This window comes from Podarcis filfolensis (assembly GCF_964270895.1).
Source record: "Podarcis filfolensis genome assembly, chromosome: 8".
In the NCBI taxonomy this organism is placed as follows: Eukaryota; Metazoa; Chordata; class Lepidosauria; order Squamata; family Lacertidae; genus Podarcis; species Podarcis filfolensis.
Genome location: NC_139611.1, coordinates 4,077,268 through 4,097,043, shown reverse-complemented (window position 1 = coordinate 4,097,043; position 19,776 = coordinate 4,077,268). Strand labels below are relative to the sequence as shown.

Sequence of the window (19,776 nt, the reverse complement as noted above, 5' to 3'; positions counted from 1 at the left end):
TTATCTTTCTGTGTGCAAGTATAACAAATAAAAGTGGGGTGTGTAGACATGAATATTCTCTTTTTACTCCCCCACCCCTACCCCCTTAGCATTGCAGTACTGTATATAACCAGGAAAGTAGGACCATTACAGTGAGCTGTAATGTTTCTTGCTTGTTGATGTGCCATTTTTAGGCAAAGGAGGGCAGAGAAGTCATTCCCTCTCCTCCCCCCAGCACACACATTTCAAAGCACATGTACTTCAGGAATGCTTTGATATGTGGCCAACTCACTGGTTCTACGCTCCTCTGTACCAGGTATGCATGCCAAAGGTGCAAATCCCTTTATTCAAAGAGGCAAATGTTTAGCCTATCTTGATAATATTGCTTCAGAATTATTAGAGCAAAACAAAATAACCCTAATAAATGCTCATAAAATACTCTCCTGTTTTGCAATTTAATCCAGAACAAAGAGCAGGCTGTGAAAGTTTCTCAGCTTTCAACTAGCTGGAGAACTACAGAGTTCAATGGCTGCCTTGCCTGTGGGCAAGCGGTGGCTGGGACCACCAGCAGGTGGAGTCAGAACCAATGACAGGCAGAGTCACTCTGCTGCACTGGATGTAAGGAAACAGGCAGGTGGGTAGGGGCTGGCTGAAATTTGGTGGCCAGTGCCTCATTTGTCCTAATGGACCAGCCTCCATGACTGTGGGTCCTAACACATCTGACAGAAATATCTTTAGGTGCCATTTACCATCTCTCTGAAGCCACTGGGAGCTGTTATCAAGTGTGATGAAGCAGCAAAAAAGGCTAATGCTATTCTAGGCTGCATCAACAGAAGTCTAGTGTCCACATTGAGGGAAGTCATAGTCCCACTCTATTCTGCCTTGGTCAGATGCCACCTGGAGTCCTGTGTCTAGTTCTGGGCATCACAATTTATGAAGGATATTGACAAACTGGAACGTGTGTAGAGGAGGGCGACCAAGATGATCAATGATCTGGAAACCAAGCCTTATTTGGAATCTCCATAGAATGCTGTTTGCTCCAATTCAGCTTTAAATAGTGGGTTTTTGCAGGGAAAGCTCCAGAGCAAAAAAGACACTCAGACACGGAGCTTGAAAACACAGAACATGCCTGAAAAGTGCAGAGGGAAGTGTGGCCAGTGGCAGGCCTTGGCACCCCAAATTTCAGTGGCTCCTAGATCTGCCTTTGGTACGGCTAAGCCCTGTGTTAGGTTGTCTAGGATGGGAGCTTTCTATTTAAAGCAACTGTGCCATTTTGATTGGTGCCAGGCTCTGAGGATGAAAATTCCTATTTTGACTTGCCAAAGGTTCATTTGCAAAGTACCAGCCTTTTACTATGCGAAGCGAAGCCTAGGCACCCTGCAGCTAAATTCCTGATCTGGATTCCTAAGTCAAGGAGAGCGGAAATCCTGAGCTGGCAATGCTAAAATGCTGACAAAGAGAGGCAAGCAGAAAGCCTCGTGGACTGTGGCAGTGGTACAGAAATTCGAACGGTTTCAGCCACTGGCATTTTGTTTGTAGAATAGGAAATGCACAGCGCTCTCACCCTGGAAACAGTAACGTATGAGTATTTCATGGGTTAATCTCCACATGTTCAATGGACAGTATCCTGCCCTGTCATGATAGATCCATGATAGGGGACATGTGATTTTTAAGAATGTAATAATGTAAGAAGAGTCTCACTGCAGTAACAAGCCAAGGACTCATCCAGTGTTGCATCCTGTTCTCATATTCCTCCAGGAAGTCTGTGAGTGGAACTTGAATGCAAAGAGGGTTTGGGGGCTAGCACAACCTTCTGGGACTCACTGAAATCTAGCACGGCTGTGACAGGGAGGCCCTGCCTCCTGGAGATCACCTCAAGCAGCATTATGCTGGGAGGCTGCAGTAACAGGCCCTTAGCTTCTCTCCCACTATATTCTCCTCTGTTAGAGCAGAGATATCTCTCTCTCTCTCTCTCAAGAATATAAGGAGAGCGTGCTGGATCAAGCCAAGAGCCCACCTGGTCCAGCACTCTGTTCTCAAAGCGGCCACCCAAGTGTCTATATAGGAAAGCCCACAAGAAGCACAACAATGTTCTCTTGCCTTTTGCCTAACTCAGCGAATTTTCTTGGACGGGCTCTGCTTAGAAACCAGGGATTAAGATGTTTCTGTTATGTAGGGCTCACTCAAGCTGTGTTTACCCAGAGCATGGCTGTTGCCTTTTCTGGGGGCTTTTCAGTATTGCCCAGCAGAGTCTCTACATTGTTAACCCGTGTGCTAGGAAGAAAACTCCATGCTTTTGAAAATCTCCTCCTCCTCCTTGATAACCATACTAGACATTCTTCTTAAACAATCATTATCACAGCTACCTAGAATGCGGATGGTCACCCATCCTAGAATGCGGACGGTCAGGGACCACCCCTCTTTTTGGTTCTCTGGAGCAGCCTTTTCCCCTTCCAATATTTTGAGTTATTGCCTGCATTCATATGGCAGTTTGTTCCGTTTTCCTGACATTTCCCTAGTTTTAATTTCTGCATTATATTTGTGCTTTCACACAACAGGAAAACGGCTTTTGGCAGCTCTGATATACAGGAGCTATTCTGAATACAAAACCCAAGTATGAATGTTCTGCCTGCCCTGTCCCTCCTGGCACTGAGGGAGCACATTAGACAAGGTCATTATGTGGCGCAAGCTTGGAGCCACTGCGGGGCATGTGGGGCAGAGGGAGACAGAGTTAATCAAAATCTATCTTATTAACTGCCTGACCTCACGGCATTGATCCCATTTAAACATGGCATAAACACCCACAAATCCCTTTGTTCTTCACCATTGAGAGGCTCAGCTGGGCTCAAACCTGCTATTCGAGTCCCCGACTCTTCCCCCCTCCCCGCTGCTCAAACACAGGATGTGAAATTTAGTAAATAATAATAATAATAATGAAAAAACGACTGGTTATAAAGCCTCAGCTGGAAAGGAAATTCCATGTGGATTTCGTTTGTGTGAAAAACGTTAGTAAGCTGGTAATTCAATAAAGTAAGGACATCTTGCATTCTCTCTAATACTTTGATAAAAGTTATGGGGCTTTTAAAAGGTTTACTTTATTGGTTTGCAATAAAAGAGCAAAGTTAACTCTTTAACTGCTGGCTGCAAATAAGGCTCACACCAAGGTGGCTTTTTCTTGTGACTTACCGTATTTTTTGCTCTATAAGACTTACATTTCCCTCCTAAAAAGTAAGGGGAAATGTGTGTGCATCTTATGGAGCGAATGCAGGCTGCGCAGCTATCCCAGAAGCCAGAACAGCAAGAGGGATCGCTGCTTTCACTGTGCAGCGATCCCTCTTGCTGTTCTGGCTTCTGAGATTCAGAATATTTTTTTCTTGTTTTCCTCCTCCAAAAACTAGGTGCGTCTTGTGGTCTGGTGCGTCTTATAGAGCGAAAAATATGGTATTCACATAGTTCAGATTTGTGCTACCAGATCAGCATGGGGCTGGCCTAAGGGAAGTGACTTGCACACTGCCAAGATAATGTTTAATTCAGACTCAACAGCCTATTTCCTTCAAAGCAAACCCCACTGTGGCTTGCTTCTTAGTAAATGTGCTTAGGATCTCACTCTGAGAGCTCTAAGTTTGCGGGAGATGGCCAGAGGAGATTGGGTGCCAACTGGGGAAACTGGAGGAAACAGTGTGTGTATGTGGGGGCAGGGGAAAGACACTGAAGTTGGCTGCAGCCTCCATGCAGGAGCAGGAATGCAGGGAGGAAATGGTAAAGGAAACTCTTGAACGGGGTTGGCCAATCTGCGGCCCTCAAAATCAGCTCCAGGCCTGAGCCCAGTAGCAGCAGAATGGATTTAAGAACATAAGAAGAGCCTTCTAGATCAGGCCAATGGCCCATCGAGTTCAGTAGCATGATCTTACAGGGGATGACCAGACGCCTTTGGGAAACCAGCAAGCAGGACCGACCCCCTTCCTCTGGTCTCCAGCAGTTGGTCTTCAGAAGCATTGCTGCCTCCAACTGTGAAGGCAGAGCAGGACCGCCCTGGCTGGTAGCCTTCAATAGCCCTCCCCTCCATGAAGGATCCATGCTGGTCCAACAAAATCTGACCATGGTTTCCTGTTATGTGTGAACCAGCTTTCGGGGTGTTAATTTCTGTTCTGGTTGCAAAACAGAAAGCAATGAGCATGTGAAACAGGCTAGGACTGAAGGCTTTCAACAGCTTTCTCCACACACCCACACTTTGGATCACTGGACAAGGTAATAATCCTTTTACCCCTGATAAATAATATTTTGCAGCTTTTAGTTTGCCCAGAAGTGACAGCGTGGCAAAGAAGACTGTGAATCAAGGCATTTCGCAAGCCAGGTTCTACTCTCTTAAAAATTATGGCCTGCCTCCAGCAAAGGCCTTCTTCCTTCAAGAGCGCATACCTCAGGAGGAAAATGTGTGAGTCACCCAAGAGAAGCAGCTGCTTGCAACCCTCCAGCTTTTTCCATACCTGGCTGATTCCTTCCACTCCATTTCCTCTCCGTCATGCTGGAGCGTGTCCATCTCAGTGAACAGCGTGGGGTTGGGGGGGTCATCATCTTCACCCAGGATATACCGGAGGCGTTCAGCAGCTGGAGACACTGAGCCAAGATTGGAAAAGAGAATCAGTGACAGGCAGGTGCTATTCACATGTTCCAAATTTTCAGTTCAGTTGCTCTAGAAAACCATCTAGAAGAGATGGAGATGGTTATTTATACCCTGCCCATCTGGCTGGGTTGCCCCAGTCACTCTGGACAGCTTCCAACACACATAAAAATAATAAAAATAAAATAAAACATTAATAGTAACAATCTGATCCAATATAAAAAGTCACAATAACTTTAAAATAAACAACTTATATGAAATAAAGCAATATTCAGTATTATTATTTATTCAACTTACACACTGCCCTATACCCGGAGGTCTCAGGGCGGTTCCAACAAGACTACAACATATAATGTTGTATATGAAAACAAATTTTAAACAATTAAAAACACTAGCAGGATTGACATAAACTTGAACAGTAAGAAATAACTTAAGGGAGCAAAAATGTTACATTTGTAAATAGGTTTGAATTGGTTATGCAATAAGATTATGATATAAAATGAGGAACCACACAGAGGGGAGGAGCGAAGTAAAAGAAAAAGCAGGTTGAATTTGTTTATATTTATATTTTGTTGTTAAAATATTGTAAAATGGAAAAATAAAATACTATAAAAAAGCAATATTCAATAATCTATTAGAATCCAATAGGAAACAGTAAAATTAAACATCAGCAAATAATAATTAAACGGTTTACACTTATCAATTACAATAAATAATTACTAAATAAAAATAACAGCAAATCACAATGCATAAAATACCACAAAACATATAAAACCATTTTAAAGGATCAAAATGAGAAACAAGGACACACAACTTATAATTTATTTATTTTGAACTATCCCTGAGCTACTCTCTTTCCAGTTGCTTCTGCTATTCTCAAATTCATGGTCTGGGAAAGGCTCTAGGGCTGGAGGGTGGGGGAAGGCAGAGGCCTGATGACCAGCAGAAAGTCTGTCTCCCTTCAGTTCTTCAATTAAAGATCAAGTAAAAGAGTAGGGTTTGTTGCAAGGGATGTAACTATGGTGAAATGCTAATATACGCTTTGGGGGTCCCACCTTGAACCTTGTCAGTGGGGCTGAGCTAACCCAAACCTAATCTGCTTTTGGTGCTAGTGAGAGCCTTTCCTAGCTTGGTGCCTCCAGCTGTTTTTGACTACAACTCCCATCAGTATATTTAAGGCAGGATTGACTGCAATACCTTCCCTCCAATTACAGTACAGTCATACCTCGGGTTACAGATGCTTCGGGTTGCGCAATTTTGGGTTGTGCACCACGCCGAACCTGAAAGTACCGGAATGGGTTACTTCTGGGTTTCGGCGCTTGCGCAGAAGCGCCGAATCGCAACCCGTGCGTGCGCAGATGCGGCGCTGCAGGTTGCGGACGCTGCGGGTTGCAAACGTGCTTCCCGCACAGATCACGTTCGCAACCCGAGCGTCCACTGTAATCTTTGGAAACTGTGGTGTAGGTTTAACTGTTATACTGTCCTTCCAACAATAGGTGGCACTGTGTCCAGCTGAGGCCATGAGCCATGCTGTTGTTCTGGACCAGAGCTTTCCAAACTGTGTGTCATGATACATTAGTGTATCGGCTGCAGTGTGTAGGTGTGCCACACAAATGCTCTCCATGCCCCGCCCAGGACTGGAAAGGGAGTGGGCAGCCCGCTGGTTTACTAGTAAAACTGAATTAGTGTGTTGCGAAATGATGCATAAAAGGTGTGTCACCAACATGAAAAGTTTGGAAAGTTCTGTTCTAGACTGTTCTTTCTGCAATAAGGTTGTTCCTTGGCTACATGACCAACAAAGTGCATCACATAATCCCATACATCCTGGAAGACGAAATGAAACAATGGGTGCACATGAAGATAGATAAAACCGTAAACAACCCCCCCCTCCTACAGCGAATCCATTCCTCCAAAACAAACTAAGGAAATTCCCACAACACTAAACAGATCCACACAATGCCTTCTTAAAGCATGGGAGGAAAAAGCAAGAAAACTGGTTCCATTCCCATCGCCACTAGTTCCCCTGGCCCAATACCCGCTATTCCACCAAGAATCCCAAAGCATCCAAATAAAAACCTGGCAAACGAAAGGCTATATTGCCTACCGACTTTTACAAAAATTACAACCCCATATCAACATGGGAAATACAAGATAAACTAGGGGACACTTGAATACTCTGGCTGACCTTAGCACCAACTACAAGCCTTCCTAAACAACCCAGCTACAAAAGCAGCAGCCACCAGGCCACTGACTAGCTTTGAGAAACTCCTCCTAACAACAGAGGGACAGAATAAAGGGGTGGCCTCTGCAATATATAAAATACTCCCCCAAGACTCTACAAACCCTCTTACCACAATTAAAAACCAAGGAAGCATGACATAGGATGTGAATTAAACCCTACCCAACGGTCTAGACTATAGACCACCATTTAAATCCATCTCAGCCAATAATAGTAGTAGTAATAATAATAATAATAATAATAATAATAATAATAATAATTTATTACTTATATTACTTAGGGAGAGAACTCACCCTAAAACTTATACATAGATGGTACATAGCAACATGGAAGCTGGCACTCATACACCCAGGAATCTCATCTAAATGTCGGAGAGACTGCACTTCCATAGACACACACGTCCACATGTGGTGGAAACGCCCCAAAGTTCAATCTTTCTGGATATCAGGGCTGCAGGTAATAGAAGCAACTCCAGTACAGTACAGCACACACACACACACACGACAAGGAATTCATAAGTTACTTGCAGCAGCAAGAAATATCATAACTAGACACTGGAAGGAGCTATGAGGAGTGAACATAGACCACTGGTACCAAAATGTATGGAAAACAGCCCTACTAGAGAAGTTAACCAACAAACTCAAAATACCATGAGGATAAGCAAAGGAGGACACCTTCATCTCAGTATGGTTTCCCTTTATCACATACACCACACAAAAAGACAGCACAGCCTCTCCTCCCCAACAGCTTATGAATCAGTATGGCTAACTTCATCCAACAACCCCCCCCCCCCCTGCACACACAAACAAGCCACACTGCAATCAACAGAGCACAACCAAACAAATCTGGGACTTCCAACCTCTTGCAGTATCAATAAAAAGAAATAAAGACAGTCATACCTTGGGTTGCGAATGTGATCCATGCGGGAGGCATGTTTGCAACCTGCAGCGCCGTGTTTGTGTCTGCGCGTGACGTGATTCAGCACTTCTGTGCATGACGTCATTTTGCACTTCTGCACATGTGCGAGCACCGAAACCCGGAAGTAACCCGTTCCAGTACTTCTGGGTTCGGCGCGGTCCGCAACCCAAAAACGCACAACCCACAGTGTTTGCAACCCAAGGTATGACTGTACATAAACGAAGGACTACCCATGTGATGCTGACACAAACCCCTACACTAGCAACAGACAATAGAACAATACTCTCTCTTTCCTCCTCCCTTTTCCCTCATGCAAGATGTATACGACAAAATAGATAAATGTAAATCACTAAATGCAATCAAACTCTGAAAAAGCATACAAACTGAAAGTGGAGACAACAAATGTACCTTTCCGTGTTTATCTATTTTTATTGTAACAAAACAAAACTTTAATAAAAACAAACAAACAAAAAAAGAAGCTGTTCCTTGGCTAAGCAACCAATTTGGTTTGGCACCGTCTCTGAAATAACCTGACAGAGCTGTGACTGCTGAAAGGCAGGTTCCCAGCACCTTTATTAAATAAACAACAAACCCCAGATTTCCTTGAGAGTTTGGTGGATTAAACCACTTGTAAACTGCCCTGAGATCTTTTTATGAAGGGCGGTATATAAATTTCAACAACAACAACTTGCTCTAAGATTTTACTGTTGATGGGCCCTCAGTTTTTCCTCTCCTCGGCACCCCATCTCCCTCCGCGCTCTCTCTCTCTCTCTCCTTTCCTTCTTCAGTTTCCTTCTAACAAGTGACAAAGGGAAATGAGTACCTGAGAAGTTTTTAATATTTGGGCTGTTTGTACACCATGCCTTTAAAGCTCATTCAAAACACATTCCTTTCCCTCCAATAATTTCTGGGCATGGTAGTTTAGCCCTCATAGAGTTACAGTTCCCCCAAACCCTTAACAAACCATCAGGCTCAGAACTCTCTGAGGGAAAGAATGCGCTTTAAAGGTATTTTGCAGGTGTGGAGAAACTTTGGCCCTCTGGATGTTGCTAAACTACAATTCCAAACTAGAACAATCAGGGATGGAGGAAGTTAGAATCACGGAATTGCAGAGTTGGAAGGGACCCCAAGAGTCACCTAGTCCAACCCCCGGCCTCCATTCCAGCTTGTCAATACCCTTCTTAAACTGTGGCACCTAGAACTGGACACAGTATTCCAGGTGGGCTCTGATGAAGGCAGAAGAGAGCAGGACTATGACTTCCGTTGATCAGGACACTACTTCTGTTGATGCAACCTTGAATTGCATTAGCCTTTTTTGCTGCTGTCTCATGTTGTTGACTCACATTAAGTCGTAGCATATCCCGCAACATTTTGGAAGAACAAATGAGGGTACACACCCACCACCAACCCGCTGCCCCCGTTGCTCACCCCCTCATCACAACCCCCCCTCACCCCCTCTCTCCAGGCTCATAGCTTTTTCCACAGCCTCCACCTCCTCCTTCTTCGCAACCTGAGCGGGCGCCAGCCAGTGCAGCCTCAGGAGAAGCTGCACTGAGCAATACAGCCTTGCAAGAAGCCATGTCAACCAGCCCATTTTTTGGTCCTGCGCTCTGGTGTGAGCCAACTGACTCGCAGCACAGGGCAGGATGGGAAAATGCTTGTCTTTTGGTCCTGCATTCTGGCGCAGTCAGAGCATGGGAGGCAAAAGGGATCAGAAGCCGGACCGGCTTCCATGAATCCAGATGTCCTGCTTTAAATGGGACAGTTGGGTGGTATGTCTTAGTTCAGCAACTTCTGGAGGGCCAAAGGTTCCCCACATCATGTATAGTCCAAGCAGCAAACAGAGCCAAGCACTGGGGGTGGTTTAAAGGCCTTCCAGCCCAGCCTCTCTCCTCCACGCTCTGGTGCAAGGCAGACAATCAGCCCCCACAGATCACCCTATTGCAATCCAGGCCAGAGGCTGCCACAAGCAGAGAGCAAACTTCAAGTCCCTTGGGCAGATTCCCTGCAGAGAGCCAAGTAAATCATATGGCAAAAAGAACCCCGGAACCAGAGGTGCCAGCTTGTGAGGGCCGACATTGTGTGCAGGACATCAGGAGGTTAGGAGGAGCCATGTCAGAACCAAATGCAGCGGCAGTGCAGCTTCAATGGCCGGTGGCTCCTCCTGCTGCCACATTTTGGTCAAAAGGGCTGGGCCCCAAGAATTGGTGCCCCTGCCCTGAATTGCACACAGTTGCAGTGGTACAGTGGTTCACCAGAAGCAGCTTAGTCATGCTGGCCACATGACCCGGAAGCTGTACGCCGGCTCCCTCGGCCAGTAAAGCGAGATGAGCGCCGCAACCCCAGAGTCGTCTGTGACTGGACCTAACGGTCAGGGGTCCCTTTACCTTTACAGTGGTACCTCGGGTTACAAATGCTTTAGGCTACAAACATTTCATGTTACAGACTCCGGTAACCCGGAAGTAGTACCTCAGGTTAAGAACTTTACCTCAGGATGAGAACAGAAATCGCGCGGTGGCAGTGGGAAGTCCCATTAGCTAAAGTGGTACCTCAGGTTAAGAACAGTTTCAGGTTAAGAACGGACCTCCAGAACGAATTAAGTTCTTAACCGGAGGTACCATTGTACTAACTAATGTGGAGATTGGCCGGATGCAGGCAGAGACCACCTGCCAAACCACTTGTACTTAAGTGAATCCCCCCACTCATTAATGGCAGAAAAAGTGACTTCGGAATCTTCAGATATCAAACGGCTGTCAAGTGGAAGATGGAGGCAGCTTGTTTTCTGCTGCTCTGGAGGGTAGGATTCAAACAGCAAGAAAAGAGATTCTGACTAAACATTAGGAAGAACTTTCTGACGGTAAGAACTGTTTGACAGCAGAATGGACTCCCTCAGAAGGTTGTGGACTCTCCTTCATTGGAGTTTTTTTTTTTTTTTAAAAAACAGGTTGGATGACCATCTGCCGTGGATTCTTTAGTTTTGTCCTGGATCTTAGACAAGTCAACCAAAGAACTGCAAACCTAGATTATTATTCTATTAAGCCAGAAAACCCTTTGGCACAACAAAATCTTTGCACATTTTTCAGTGGCCCAGGCCCCTCAGATTCACAATTTCAGAATGTGGCAAATAGCCGTCAGTAGTCCCAGCACCTCAGATGAAAAGACCGTTTGAATAATAATAATAAGCTGTTTGAGGTAACAACTCATTAAAAAACAATATGCCCATTCAGGACCCATCAGTATGAAGATAATTAGCAATTCATGCCTAACTCCTTTCACAAAGAGGGCTTGAAATATGGAACGATTGGCAAAATAGAAAATAATGGTGAAAGAGAGCACTGTTGGCTTGAAGAGATCATTTTTATTTGGAGCTTTATGAGATTGGGACCTGATAGTCCAAGCAAACTGTGAAGCTGAGCCGGCTCTTGGGGTTCTGTGCTGCCCTCCTAAACGTTGGGATGGGAGAGGGGTTTGTTTGGTCTGTGCTTTAAACTGAATTGACCCAGGGTTGTCTCCAACTAAGCTCTACTCAGAGTAGACCCAACTGAAATTAATGAACCTTAGTCATGTCCATTAACTTCAGTGGGTCTACTCTGAGTAGGGCTATTCATTGGCTACAAGCATTTAGTAACACTTATTGGATTAATAAAATGATTGGAAAGTAATAACCTTTCAGATTTCACACTTCTCCAAATTATTCAATATGATTCTTAATTTAGAAACTGTACCAAAATGCATAAAAATTATATATTTTAGGGTAAAGTAAAATTCCACACATTATGATAAAATACATATGTAAACACATAATTATGATGAAAAGTGTTTTAAAGTACATATCTAAGTATGAATATTTTGTACAGATATTTTATAATTGAAGACTAATGCAAAAATGGGACAGAAAAGACATATATTTACATTATATTTCCCATTAATTGATATGTTTCAATGTTTAGTTTGTTTTACAATGACTTTAAAATGTTATAAAGTTCACATATTCTAACTGATCTATTTGTTGCACTGTCATGTTGCGTTTCAAAATGATTTAGTATCCGTTTGTTCTTGTAATGAAGTATTGTATTGGTTGCATTTTTTGTTGTTGTGAGTTGCTTCGAGGATACCTATATGGAAAAGCAGCACACAAATTTAAATAATGAATAAATTTAAATGACAAATGCATGCAAAACAGGTAGACCTGTGAGGGCTGAAGTGCAGTTCCCAGGACTCCTCCCTGTGAAGGAACTGGAAGGGTGAAGGAAGCGCCTGGCTGCTCAACTGCCCACTCCGCGCTGCTTGCTGAGAACAAGCTTGGCAGATTTTCTTCTAAATCTCCACGCTCACATGGTTTTTAGATCTTTGGCGGCATGCAAGGCAGCAGGCAGGGCAGCCTTATCCCAGTAGCTAGTGTGTGTTCATAGACTGCATGTGTGTATGGGCATAAAAACAAATTCAGAAAATAAAGGAACTGCGAATATTGATGTTGGAAGACAGGTTTGAGTTCTAACATCACCAGCATTTCAAGTGGGAGGCTAATGCACCTATTACCCACAAGTTTCTTCAGCAAACCATGAGTTGTCCCACAGACAAGCAAAGATGATGTGGATTATTTCTTCAAAGCTCATTCCTCCCCCCTCTCCAGCTGCTCTTGTGACTAGGCAGTAGTTGTTACAAACCCCAGGGTCCGGGGGGGGCCTTTTTCAGGAGTGGGTGCATTACTGACTTTTTAAGGGAAGCAGGTGCTGTTCTATTGCAGTGGGTGCCGATCACCACACCCTGGACCCACCTGGTCAACCTGCTCAGACTGGGTTTCACCAGGCAGGATGGACAAGGATCAAGTGAGAAAGCTGGTTACATCATTGCAGGTGTCTTCTTGGCACCATCAGGCTATATATACTGAAACAGACCCCATAAAATATGGGAAGGCACAGTACTGGAACCTTGACTGAATTTGCAAGATTTGCACGGCACTAGGGAGCCGAGCAACTTTTTAATCCACTAAGTGCCATGCAAACTGGTGCTGAGTGCTCCAGAAGGTCACCCATCACTTCTGCTATGGCTAGCCTTTGGACCACCTGGAACAACTCTACTGGATTGCTCATCGAGGATGCAATACAGGTGGACTCTCAGGAGAGAGTGGGTCAATAGCTCTCCTCACCTCCCCACAGCGAAACAGAGTCTCTCTGGAACACCCCTGCCCCGCCCCGAGTATTCAGAGATGTAACATGAGACTGCAGGGGCAGACCAACTGACTCAGTTCCCCATCACGGCAAGGTGGGTCTGCTGCACACAGTCCAAACTTCACCAGGAAGTGGCCTGATCATGCCTGAATGCCGTGGTGCCATGTGGTGGATCTCAGGTGAGCACTATCTGCTTAAAATAAAGTTAGCTTTAACGTGTTAGAAGTTAATCTGATTATAAAAATGTCTGTGCTCAAAATCCCCCAGCTTGTTCCTTCACACTGGGTATGAACAGTGAGCATTTTTGTGTTTCAGTGTGTATATATGTATATATATATGTGTGTGGTCACAAGATGAAATCCTAATGCGGCAAATGTGTGCTAAGTGCAACTTGCTTTCCCTCCTGGAGAATGTTCCTGTTTTCTGCCAAAAGAATCACAATGGCCCAAAAGAATAGGATGTTCGCTATTACTATAGATTAGCCTGAATTACTTGCTAAGAACCTTGAAGCCAAACTACTGGAATGAAGGTGATATCGTCAAGTGCTTAGTGGACTTCAAAGCCTTGGCAAATTTATTTCTGGTTTAGGGTTTTCATCACAAAAGCACCCAAGGTGGGACAAAGGGTCTTTGGGGTTAAGATGTTGGTGTTAACAAAACCACCCAAAGCTCGGTGTTAGGAGAAGAGTTGCTTGTGGCACCCGCCTGGCATGCAAAGGTCGCAGGTTCAATCAGCAGCGTCTCTCAGTAGAGCTGGGAGAGGTCCTTAGAAGCCGTGTTGATAAAGCCAAGCTAGGTGAATCAAAGGTTTGCCTTATAAGGCAGCTTCCTTCCCATGGAGCAAGAATTCTGGGTCTGAGATTGCTCAGTTCACAGCTTGCCAATGATCTGGAAATGTCACTACAAATGTTATCACTGTAAGAACATGAAAAGGTCCCCCATAGTTTTTAAAGTTGGAGAGCCTGTCTGCTTCACATGGGCGGTGGTGCCCACGGCAGTCTCAAGTGGCTGCCCCAGATTATGCAAACAATTCTGCAATAATGCAGAGTCTGGTGGGGCAAAACTCTGGGAGTGCAAGCAGTTGAGGAGTTATACCTTGGCATCTCCAGCGATATGGCAAGGGGTCCTGAATGGAAACCTCTTGCGATGTGCACTTTCCCAATAGTACCTGATATTGCCTGTGGAACTCACTCCCACAGGAGGCAGTGATGGCCACCAACTTGGATGGCTATAGAAGAAGATTAGCCAAATTCATGGAGAAGAGGGGTATTGATAGCTACTAGCCATAACAGTTATGCTGTGCCTCCACAGTCGGAGGCATCAATTGCTGGAAACCACAGGAAGGGAGAATGCATTTGAGCACAGATCCTGTTTACTGGCTCCCCATAAGAGGCATCTGGTTGGCCACATCTGGTTAGTCCAGAACAGGATGCTGGACGAGATGGGCCATGGGCCTGATCCAGGAGGCTCTTCTTATGCTCTTACGAGCTATGAGCAGGGTTGCCAATCCAGGGGGGGGGGGAGACTATAGTCATTAATCATAAATGTTTTGATAAATTAAACCTGTATAATATAAGTGTGAATATGAATCAAACCATAGTTTGGGAGAAAAACACTGGCATCCGATTCTGTATGCCAGTATTCCACTGCAAGAAAAGGGAATGTCTGCAACTTTTTTTAGCTTTTGTGAGTTCTTGTAGTAGAACTGATGACTTAAAAAAAAGAAGTGCTGGAAATATATTTAAGGAAAAAGCAATTGATTCATCGAACTGATTATCATAGAATCACAGAGCCGGAAGCAACTTCAAAGTTCATCTAGTTCAGGGGTTTACAAACTCGGGGGCCTAATTTTTTTTGCCACCACCGATTTTGATGAAGGTGGCAAACAGGGGTGGGGGGATCATTTGAAGAAGACACATGTTGCTGTGGGTAACAAATCATCTCCTAGTCCCTCATCAGATTGAACATTTGATGAGCGGAAAGAGGGGGTGATACAGCCCCGTGCTCATTCAATCTGCATGGATCATCAGAGGAGGGGGTGCCTGGGTGTGTGGTAGTGTTTGGGGGAGAGTGTGGGGTGACCACACCCACTTGTTACCTCTGTACAGTCGACTAGTTTGCACACACACTTGCAAGTGCTTCTTTATTCAGGAAACAAAGAGGCATTATTAGAGTTCTAGCCAGGCAAAAACACTCAAGAAGGATGTGAAGCAGGGCAGGTGAGGGGCGTGGCCTGAGGAGCAGGGATAAGGTTGTGGGGGGCGAATGGTTTGGGGATAGTCCAATGAGCTGGACAGAGAGGCTTGGAAGGCTGCATTTGGCCCCTGGACCCCCCGGCCTATAGCAGCATCACAGGGCTTGCCCACACTTCCACTTGTACTGCTGCTTTCCCACTTCATCCTCGAATCGGAGCAAATGTCCATTGTGTTTTCCACAGACTGATGTTTGCTCCAAGTCAGCAGTAAAGAGCAGGTTTTCCCGGGGAAAGGAGTGGAGCAAACAGAAAACCATTCGAATCCATGACTAGAAAGCATGAGGCAAGTGGAAAACCTCTCTAGGCACGGGAAAGCAGAAGTGTGGATGAGCCCACAGTGAATAAAAACAGTGAAAAAATTACCGTCTGTTCCACAGGCATGCTGGCAAGTCTTAGAGAGGTTTTGGTGCAGGACTTAAAGTTCCCAATAGCAGAAAATGTATAGAACGATATATGGAGTGAAGCTCCTTTAAGAAACATATATTCCCAAACTAGAGAAGTGGTGCTGAAATTAACCTACCAATGGCACTTTAACCAACTAAGGGCTCACCCACAATTCCGTTTGTCCCACGTCTAGAAAGCACGGGACTGAGTCGTTTTCCCTTGATGCTGCCCCTTTCCCAGGGAAAACCTGCTCTTTATCTCTAAATCAGAGCAAACACCAGTCCTGTCCAAACTCGAATGTCTGTTTGCTCTGACTGAGCGCTAAAGAGCAGTTACGCCTGGGAGAAAGGAGTGGGACTACCAGGGCACCGTCACAGAGGAGCCCCATCCCACATGAGAAGGATCTCTCCTGCAGAATGTGAGGCCCAAGCCGGCATATATAGGTGGAGGGGCTCCTTCAAGAATCTGGCTCCTAAACTGTTCAGGACTTTCAATGGGGAAAAAACCCATTGAATTGACTTCAGTATTGAATTAGCAGCCAGAACAGTTCATATCAGATATGGATTATATGATCTGTCTATAGTATACTGTTCCCCTCAAATCTCTTGCAGCTGCATTCTGCACATTTTTAAAAAGTGTATCCCTTTTTAGAGTATGTGATGATAATCACTTATGGAGAATTGCAATTCTGATTCTTTGCTTCCAAGACTTCCTCCAAACCTTCCTCATCAGATTCCCTTCCAAAGGAGCCACATGACTGGCTCATGGAGAACAGTCAAGCACATGTTCACATTCATTTGGAGGCACATTCATGTTTGATTAAGGTGTTCTGATTTAAAGTGATGCTTTCTTGAGGTGAGAGAAAGAGAAAGGAAGAGAGAGAAAAGGCTGGATATAAAAGTGATCAGTCAATCAATCTGAATGTTTCTGGTACAGCACAAGCAAATAATAATAATAATAATAGTTTTCCCCTTTTAATGGTTCATTAAGATATCCCAGGAGACCAACAGATCTTTCCTGGGAATGAGAGATTCTTGGATTTGCAAAATTGTCTCCCTGTACAATTGATTTCTTATTCATTTATTCATTTCCTTATTCATTTTTTATTCACTTTCCTTATTCATTTATTTAAAATTTAGAAATCATGTTTCCATGGTGCCAAAGGGTACACAATAAGCAGCCATTATTAAATACTAAAACAACGAGGCTGTGGGGATGGGAGGGGATTAAGATCCCAAGAACAACTCTGCTCCCCCATCTTGCTTTCCACAGTGGCCCCCTGGGAGCCACAGAGCAGGAGCGCATGAGGGCAGCAGCTCTTTCCTGCTAATGTTCCCCAGCAACTGGCATTCAAAGGGTTACTGTTTCTGAGTCTGGAGGAAGCACAGAGTCACCAGGACTCTACAATTCTATGTGTCTGTTTTTAAAAAAGTAAAAAAGTAAGGGTCCCCCCCCCCCGCACTTTGCATCAGTTCCAGAAGCTTAACCAGTTAACTGGCATATTAGCTGCTTGTTCATTTCAAATGTGTGCTACTGCATTAGAAAAACAAAACCCAAAATAATAATTAAAAAACATCACAGCAAAACTACCAGTCACAGAAACAAACAGAAAACAAAGGAGGACATTTAAATAGAAAATAAGGGTTTTTTCTTTCCTTTCCCATTTCCCCAGCTTAAGGCCTAAGCCGATCTGTCTATGGGCAACATGTAACCTCGGCTGCATTCAGCTTTTGCTGGGATCCACGAGGCATTCTATCCGCCTGGAGGAAACTTCATCATTCAATATTGTGTGAATGGATGATCTTAGGGTCGTTTTACAGGTCTTTCCTCTTTCTAAACCTGCCTGTGTTTGGTTTCTGATTGGGGTCACTGGTGCAGACAAAGAGTCATTTGCGAAAGCGGAGAGAGCGGCTGTGGAGGGCAGGAAACAGAACAGCCAGGGCAAATTCTTAGTGCTCATTCACCTACGAGACCTTTCTTTCTTTGCAGTCAAACCAACAAAGGCACTGAAGCCTAGCTGTGTTTGCCATGTATAAAACACACCTGGAAGGCAGCAGCGGGGGGGGGGGGAGAAGCTTTAAACTCTGTCACTGAAGGAAGCAGAAGGTCTGCAAAACGCAATCCATTTTTGATTGCTCCAGTTGGGTGATGGGGGTATCTTAAAAGGAGGATTCCGAAAGAAGCAGGGTAAATGTTTTGAAGAATGAAAAATGAATAGAACAACTATGGATTAGTGGGTTAAAAAAAAAAACTTAAACATTGATTATGTTTATATCTAAAGACATTATATTTCAAAAGTGCCTCAGATGCTCACATATTTAAGGCAGCGGGGACTAGTATTTTGGGGCCTAAGGGTCACATTCTTCTCTGGGGGCCACAATCTCTCATGTGTACTCTCACATGGGACATGTACACACAGAGGCAGATACCTACACACAGACCCCCTCTCCTCTGCTGATCCGTGGAGGTGTCCCCTCCTTTCTGCACATCAGACGCTCAATCTGAGGAATGAGGAGGGGGTGATTTGCCCACCTCAGCACTGTGGTGTCTTTCAATATTTCTCCTCATATTGCCATTGCCAGAAAAATTGGTGTGGGCTCTGTGAGCCAGTGAAATTGGCCCAGAGGGCTAGGAGCTAGTAGTCACCCCTGCTTTACAGCTACAGTGGTACCTCGGGTTACATACGCTTCAGGTTACAGACTTCACTAAGCCAGAAATATTACCAGTACCTCGGGTTAAGAACTTTGCTTCAGGATGAGAACAGAAATCGTGCAGCGGCGGCGCAGCAGCAGCAGGAGGCCCCATTAGCTAAAGTGGTGCTTCAGGTTAAGAACAGTTTCAGGTTAAGAACAGACCTCCAGAATGAATTAAGTACTTAACCCGAGGTACCACTGTACTCTCTTGCATAATTAAGAAGATGTATTTGTTGGAGTGGCACACGGGTATTCAGGCCCCGAGACAGCCTATCACTGGTACGAGCAGCAGGCAGTACCTCAGTCTCAGATACAGACCCCACAGTGATTTGGATGCATATTTTGGGGAGGATGGAAGTTATAGGAAGGTTGTATGCATTACCATTGCTTCTGCAAATGGAGACATCTTGTAACTGCTATGTTTATTTAGACTTATGTTGGAGAAGGCTGGTTGAAACAAAGAGAGCATACAGAAAGCAGTCTGGTCTACTGGGATACTCTGAGGGCCTTTGATACTTCAACACAAAAGATGCAAGGGGAATTTGGGAAGGAGATGCTTTGGTCCTGGAATTCAGTAACACTGTATTTCATGGTGCAAGTGTACAAGGCTCACACTACAAAAAAAACACCAGTTGTCCTTCATTTGATGTTATCAGAACTGCTTCTTAGGTACTCTGAAGTTCCAGCACACATGCATGGCTTACATGTCTCATACCTCCGGTATCAGATCACAGTTTATTTATTTTTTACTTGCTTTTCCTTACCCTGTATCTCAGCTCATGAATTTATATAGCCACTACCTTTTCTGCCAGCTTCATGCATCTGATAAAACAGGCTTCTGCCTACTAAATCTCAGACCCAAATGTATTAGCTACCCCTCAGGACTAGCTAATTATATCACATAAATCTTTGCACAGGAAGAAACAGATATGTATGGCAGATGAAGGCTGCACAGCAAATTGTACCATAGAATCAAAAATTTTCAGCACTAGCTAATCCACAAGAGAGGATAGAGACACAAAATATCTCAATCTCCCTCCTCATTAACAGCTGGTGACATGTTCTAGCAGTATAACTGCTTTCCATCACTCATAAAGACAGACACCTGGTTTCCTTTGCTTCAAATCAAACTAGACACAGAATTTTTGCACTTCTTTTTAAAAAAAAAGATTCCTAGACTCTTTTGAAGAAGAACATAAGGGGGCTATCAGATAGAGGGGAAGAAAAGACAGCAGCAAATCCAAATGTCAAAGGCAAGAAATGCACACCTGAAATCATAGAATGAATAGAAACGATGATTTAAAACACCAGTCCTTTTACCTCTGGCCTTTATGCACAACACTTGCTTAGGCATCCATGTAGCTTTACATGGAGTAGTTGTCTATCACATTCTTTTCGGTGCCTCTCATCTGAGTGGACAGTGCACCATTTCAGCCACCACAGTTTCCAAAATGCTCTTTCATCTTACATTTAGACACCTATCTAAGGGGAAAGAATTTGGTTGCGCCACAGCCCCTG

At 44.4% G+C, this 19,776-nt stretch overlaps 1 protein-coding gene across 3 annotated transcripts in view; it reads right to left on the bottom strand.

The window, feature by feature from the left end:
• Nucleotides 1-19,776, bottom strand: part of SLC4A5 (solute carrier family 4 member 5) — a 78,799-nt gene that overhangs the window by 48,866 nt on the left and 10,157 nt on the right. For all 3 annotated transcript variants that reach the window (XM_083629308.1, XM_083629310.1, XM_083629309.1), the window contains one exon: nucleotides 4,467-4,596. In XM_083629308.1, the coding sequence (XP_083485434.1) occupies nucleotides 4,467-4,596 (130 nt within the window). The remainder of the gene's footprint in view (nucleotides 1-4,466; nucleotides 4,597-19,776) is intronic.